This window comes from Mus caroli, chromosome 13 (genome assembly GCF_900094665.2).
Source record: "Mus caroli chromosome 13, CAROLI_EIJ_v1.1, whole genome shotgun sequence".
Classification (NCBI taxonomy): Eukaryota; Metazoa; Chordata; class Mammalia; order Rodentia; family Muridae; genus Mus; species Mus caroli.
In genome coordinates this window covers 50,043,656-50,050,642 of record NC_034582.1, presented here as the reverse complement: position 1 = coordinate 50,050,642, position 6,987 = coordinate 50,043,656, and the positions used below count along the sequence as shown (strand labels likewise).

The following is a 6,987-nucleotide window of genomic DNA, read 5'->3' as shown; positions in this document are numbered from 1 at the left end:
AAAAAAAAAAAAAACCAAAAGCAAGCAAACAAACCAACAGTCAAGTGTGGTGGGCATGCCTGTAATCCCAGCTCACTGCAGTCAGGGGCAGAATTTTGAGTTCAAAGACAGTCAGGACCATTTTGTGACACCTGTCACAAAATGAAAAAAAATGGGGAGATGAGGGTGAGGTGGATGTGGGTTAAAAGACAAGCTAAGGACGTATGAGAATCCCTTGTGGAGACTCACTAGTTTATAAGCTAGCTACAAATGTATAAAGGGGGCATGGGGGAGATAATTCTACAGCTAAGAGAGTACACCGCTCTTGCTGAGCCCAAAATTCAGTTCTCAGCACCCACATCAGGCAGCTCACAATGGCCTGGAACTCCAGTTCCAGGGGACCCAACATCCTCTGTGGTTATCTGCATTCATGGTCACATAGCCACGCAAACATTCACACATATGCATAATTAAACATTAAAAAAAAAAAAGTACACTGGGCAGTGGTGGTGCATGCCTTTAATCCCAGCACTTGGGAGGCAGAGGTAGGTGGATTTCTGAGTTCAAGGCCAGCCTAGACTTCAGAGTGAGTTCCAGGACAGCCAGGGCTATACAGAGAAACCCTGTCTCGAACCCCCTCCCCCCAAAAAGGTAAGAAAAAACAGTTTGAACACAGGAATCCTATGGGTGGACAATGTTTCCCCTAGAAGACAGATTAGTTATTAAGTGAAAATCTTAGGTGTTGGAGAGATGGCTCAGTGGTTAAGAGCACTGCCTGCTCTCTCAGAGGAGCTGGCTTAGGTTCCTGGCACCTACACTGCAGCTCCAGGTCCAGAAGACCTGCTGCCCTCTTCTGGCTTCCTTGGGTACCAGGAGGCATACACGCAGATAAAACATTCATACATAGAAAACAAGTAATAAACCTTTAAAAAAAAAAGAGGGAAGGGAAGAAAACAAAAGAACTGCCCGGCACAGTTACAAGTTACTAGTCATGAGGCCCTGACAGCGCCCCCAAATAACACTTTAGGCTACTGACATTGCTTTTGGTTGTCCACCATAACTAAATGGTAAGATCCGATCGCTGAAGACACAACACACTTTGATTACAGGACACAGAAATGGAACTGGAACATCCTCAGAAGACATCCTCCTAGTCGGGTGTGGTGGTGCACGCATTTAATCCCAGCACTTGGGAGGCAGAGGCAGGTGGATTTCTGAGTTCAAGGCCAGTCTGGTCTACAAAGTGAGTTCCAAGACAGCCAGGGCTACACAGAGAAACCTTGTCTGGAAAAACCAAAAAACAAACAAAAAAAGACATCCTCCTAACTAGCTAGCTTCCATAGTTCCAGAAGGTGCTTTGCAGGTCACTGGAAGAGAATTATCAATGGTCTTACTCATGGTGCTACAATACTCACTTACCAGGCNAGGTATGCCCACGGATGCAGAAGAGGCTCCTGTTTAAAGGTAACCCAGCAGCCTGTAACTGGACTGGAGGAGAGTCAGGCCTGGTCAAAGCCCAGGCTCAGCAGGTCACTAGCTCTAGCAGGAACCTACTACTGCTGTACTACATGGCATGCTGTCCACACACTGTCTAAACACTTGTGTTTATTGCCATAGATCAGGGCTGCTTTTGGCTTTGGCCATGGAAACGTCCTTCTGCAATGGGCATCAGTCAGTACAGAGACTCGAGCTGTCCNAAGACTGAGAGTACCTGTTGAGTGCTCAAATTCAAACAGGACATGTCCATCACCTCCCTCCCACAAGGCGCAGCAAACTGCGGAAGAGGGAGTAGAAAGGATGTGAAAAGGTGAAGAGTGNACTACAGGTTGTCTTCTGGACCCGACAATGTCCTTACACTCATGAACTCACAGCTGACTGCACAAACCAAGCCAGCATGTGTCAGTGTTTCTGCAGGCAGGCAGTGGGAGGGGGGGGGGCATGAAAGTGGAAAGAGAACTGCTGGGGGGTGTCTGACTGAGGAGAGGGGAGACTGGGGATGAATAGAATCAAGATAAATGCATAGACTGGGCAAGGTGACACACATCTTTAATGCTAGCACTCAGGAGGCAGAGTCAAGGGATCTCTGAGTTTGTAGCCAGCCAGTGCTATATTAAGACCATGTCTCAAAAACAAAAACACAACAAAAAGGCACATTGTATAAATATATGAAATTGCCAAAGAAAAAGATTGTTTCTGTTTTTTATTTTGGAAACATTTTCAGTGTAGCCTTGGCTATCTTGACCAGGCTGGCCTTGAGCTCCCAAGTGCTGGGATTAAAGGTGCACCACAGTGGTAGGATATACCACAGCGCCCAGCTATAGGATTTTTCTTTATTTTTTTAAAGGATAATTTTAAAAAATGGATACTGTCAATCAGACAGTTCCCATTACACCCCCACACACACAAACACACACCCCCTCAATGTAAGAATTCACCCAAGACTTATAAAACTCACTAGTAGCTTTCTTAGCTAGGATGAGGTGGAAGAATCAGAAATCAAACAGATCACTGTGATTTTTTTTTTCCCGAGACAGGGTTTCTCTATGTAGCCCTGGCTGTCCTGGAACTCACTCTGTAGACCAGGCTGGCCTCAGAAATCCAACTGCCTCTGCCTCCAGAGTGCTGGAATTAAAGGTGTGTGCTATCATTGCCCGACCACTGAGATATTTTTAAATGGACAAATGAGAATTATCATGTACTCATAACCCCAGCCCCCAAAATGACATAAATTTGCTTCTACAGCTCAGGGTCCAGGCTTTACCTTAAATAAAGAGAATGCAAGTCATGCTCTACTTGCCACATAAATTTTTTTTTTCCGACTAGGCGGTACACACCAGTCATCTCTATTGCACAGTGCTAGCTGAGGTGAGCCTGGCCCACATGGGCTACCCAGAGAAACTCTGTCTCATGAACTAACAGGAATGACAAGATGGCTCAGTGGGTGAGGGCGCTTCCTGAGGAGCCTGATGACCTGAGTTCACTGCTCAGAAGGATCAGGCCTCCTTCCTCTCACAAGTTTATTTGAATGTGATGTATGTGTCATGCCATGTGTGCCCCAGACCCTCACAATTTAAGTAAATACAATACATTTTTAATTAAAGAAAGGGGTAAATGTCTTATTTCTGTGCAAGCAGAAAGAGGTCATTTCCTCCTATGGGACATAGGACATCTGCTTCTTTCTCTCTGACCATGCCATTCCTGCCGTGGTGGTAAACCACCAGCCCAGAGGCAATGAACCAAAGCATGGGAGAAATCTACACATATTTGGAAATTCAGGGACACTGATTCCAATTAAAGTAACCTTCCACATACTTACACCAGCTCTTTTTTAAATCTATATACCTATTGTTTTCCAGTAGAAATAGCTCAAAACATAATGTCTACATTATTCTACTCAGCTGGTTCCAAAGCAAGCCAGAATCATGAGTTACACATACACACAAAAGGAGCTTGGAAACATCAAATGGACTGAGAAACACGGTAAGTATGCCTTAGAGAATTCTAACCCAAAATATGTCACATAAAGAAACAAATCTCAGACTCCCTGAAATATTTTACTTTTACTAATAGATTCATTTAGGCTTATTCAGACAGAGTCTCATCCTGTAGGGTAACCTGAAACTCACTATATAGCCCAGACTGTCTTTGAACTACAGAAATCCTCTGAATTAAACCTCTCAAGTGCTGGCACTGGTGTGAGCCACCATGCCTAGCTCAACTGTGATACATAAAATGTGGACACACACTGAGGACTGACTAACTGGGCCACCTTATTCTGATACCCACAGAGAGTCTAAGCACATACCCCATACTGCTAGAGTAGCAAACCCCAAACCTGGTGTTGTTACTCCCATGTTAAACCTCTCCTGTCTGTGCCTACACAAGCAGGCACAGTATTGACAGGTCTCTGGAATCTGACTCGTTTACTTTCTCACTCCCAAGTCTCTATTTATTACGACAGCCACAGCCACACTCTTTCCCATCACCATATGTGAGCAACTCATTTTCTCAGCTTTGAATACTCTCCTGCCCACCATCTGCTGAAATCCTATTCCTCCTTCAAAGTTGCAAGGCATTGTGCTAAGAGCTACTGAGCCTTTTAGGGCAGAGCTAGACCCACTAGAATTCCACTAATAGCTTCAGTAACCTTAGCAAATAAATCAAGGAATCTGTTTCCTCTCCAGATAGCACAGCAGACATGGCACCATTTGTACTCTGTAAAGGGTGTGGGTTATGTTTCTGGTCATAAATGATCTAACACTGTACTTAAGGCAGAGGTAACAAGCAGTAACTTCTAAGCTACCTTTCTTCCCTCCTTCAACATCAACAAGTTGTCTCTTCCCTAAACTCCAATAGCAAAGACAAAGATGGATGGTTAGATGGACGGACAGACACACACACACACAGAGACCCCCAAAGAGCTTCCTGGCACTCTCATTAGTCATGTTACATATCTTGGCTTCAACATTAGGATATGAACAAGATGCTTACAAATGTGGACTTGTAAATATATTTACGGCACTATTTGTGTGAATTATCTGACCTCTCACATCTGTTTTCTTCAGTATAAAGAATGGAAGTTAACTATAGTCTCCGAAAGAAGTTTAAGGTTATAATGCTTGACATTTGTACACGTCAAACATTGTCTAACAGAGTCTGAGATGCTGACCCTAGTCTTGTTTACAGAACATAAAAACAGAAAATGCATTTTCTCAATATAGTCAAATTGGTAAAACTCGACACTAAGCTAGCTAATCTGACCTCAGTGTTACTAACCATGCTAGCCACTCTTCTTCTGGAAAACAAGGAGATCCTTAGGCACTTTAAACTCCCATACTGTTGCACTCACAAACTTCTAAGTGTATCACAGTTTACCCTCATTTCACAGGTGGCCTACCACTAAGAGCTACAAAGTGTAGTCTGCCCAATAAAACCCTGAAAGAAACGCTCTACAAAGCAGTGAAAGCTGTCTGTTTATTCATTCTTAAATGCTAATCTGGTGTCATCAATTTCTCTATGCTATGCCTACAATAGTAATTTACCACTTAGACACATCCACCACATCAATTAAACATGCACGCGGGCACACACACAAACATCTCAGCAGTAACACCCGACTCTTAAGACGGTACAGCAGAGGCACTAGAAGCCCAGGGAAGGCCCTGGGAAGGCCATGCTTTAAATGGACGCCACCAATTTAATAGCTGAGTAACCTAAGTAAGCCGTTTCCTTTTTGTTTGGAAAAGGCTGGCCTCAAACTCAGAAAAACTGAGATTACAGTCTCAGGCCACACCCACTGATGCTACTTCTTACAATTCATACCCATCTGTAAGACAGGGCCTGTTACAGTATGGACCCTTTAGGGCTGTGCATTCAAAAAGCTAACATGCTTTAGTCAAGTTCTCACAACATCACAAATATTTAGTGGATGGTGTCTGGCACTAAGGCTTAGCATAAAAAGTGCTAAAAAAAAATATCAATATTTACCACATTTCCTATTAGAAAATGAGTTCTATTGACTTCAATTTATCCGGAAAAATGATTACTAATAGTCACAACTGTTTAGGCACATTTACTGTTTACAAAGTCGTCATCATCTTCTTCTTCTTCTTCTATTTTTTTTTTCCGAGACAGAGTTTCTCTGTGTAGCCCTGGCTGTCCTGGAACTCACTCTGTAGACCAGGCTGGCCTTGAACTCAGAAATCCCCCTGCCTCTGCCTCCCGAGTACTGGGATTAAAGGCGTGCGCCACCACTGCCCGGCCCCAAAGTCTTAATACAGTGTAACACCCCTAAACTCAGTTTACCTCCAAAAACATCCGCAAGGGAATAGACATTTCGAAGTTATACATTTTAAGAACTAAGAATACGGCTAATGTCATGGTTACCACCACCCCGGTGGCATCCTCCAACCAGACCCTCCACCTTTTTTTTTTTTTTTAAACCAAACCAAACCAAACCAAACCAGAAACATCCACTAATGGGGCGGGTCCTGCAGGTTGCCACCCTCCTCAAGCACAGTCAGTCGTTCAGGAGGCCGATGGCAACAAATCCAGTCAGAGGCCTTCGATGATACTTCATGTTACATTGTTTCCTCCAGAGGCGTCCTCCCACATTTCTAGGGCAGGTGCCAGGTCTGTGTGTGGGCGCTTCTTTTCCCCCCACTATAACCACCCAACACGAGCCCTAGGGACCGAGAGTCCCCCCAGCAAGCGTCGGTGAATAACATGGGATGGTGGTGGTCTGCGGTCCAGCCCAGCGAGCTGACGCCAACTCTGCGATTGGGGATCTGAGTTATCTCTAGCACATCCCCACCAATCGATGGGCGGAGAGGGTCTGGCGGGTTAATCAGGCCGGCAAGGATTGCAGACCAGCGACGCTACGGGAAATCAAGGCAGCTGACCCACTGTGGTCGAGCTCGGCTGGCAGAGGTGGCTGGAAGACTGAGGACCCACAGAGGTTGGGCGCCGGGGAAATCCGGGCAGTTGGCGTCTGGGGGGGAGGGGGCCGCCTGCGGGTCTGAAACTGGTCCCAACCCCAACCTGAGGATGGTTTTGCGCTCCTCTAGGGTCCCACTCCCCATCCCGCGGCGGCCTGGGCTGCACCGAGAACTCGCTGCTACCTGAAACTGCAGCAGCTTCTCGGTCTGCTCCTGAGTTAGATCCTGCTCCTCAGGCGCCGCCATTTTGCCGCCGCCTCTACGCTCCTGACCCGTCCGCACCGTCACCCGCCGGAAGTGATCTCAGGTGTAACCACTTCCGGCCTGAACCGCCGCCGGGACTCAACTGCGTCTGCGCGCGCTAGCTCGCGGGCACCCTCCCCGCTCCCCTTCCGAATCTCGCCACCAGAGGGCGACGTTCGCAGGTCTAGGCCGAACAATTCCGGACCCTGCCGATCTATCTCCCAAAGATCTAAAATTGATGAAAAGATGACAGACCCCAGAGGGTCAGTGTACCTCCAGGAGCTCGGGAGAGTCCCGCAATTTGGCTGCTCCTTAACCGTTTTTTTTT

The 6,987-nt window shown here is 46.2% G+C and overlaps 1 protein-coding gene across 2 annotated transcripts in view; it reads right to left on the bottom strand.

Annotated features, from left to right (window-relative positions):
• Positions 1-6,713, bottom strand: part of Faf2 (Fas associated factor family member 2) — a 46,130-nt gene extending 39,417 nt beyond the window's left edge. Inside the window, exon 1 of one of the 2 annotated variants that reach the window (XM_021180487.1) lies at positions 6,600-6,713. In XM_021180487.1, the coding sequence (XP_021036146.1) occupies positions 6,600-6,662 (63 nt within the window). In that variant the 5' untranslated portion in view covers positions 6,663-6,713. The remainder of the gene's footprint in view (positions 1-6,599) is intronic. The other variant, XM_029468388.1, reaches the window with a different exon arrangement.
• Positions 6,714-6,987: the final 274 nt, after the last annotated feature.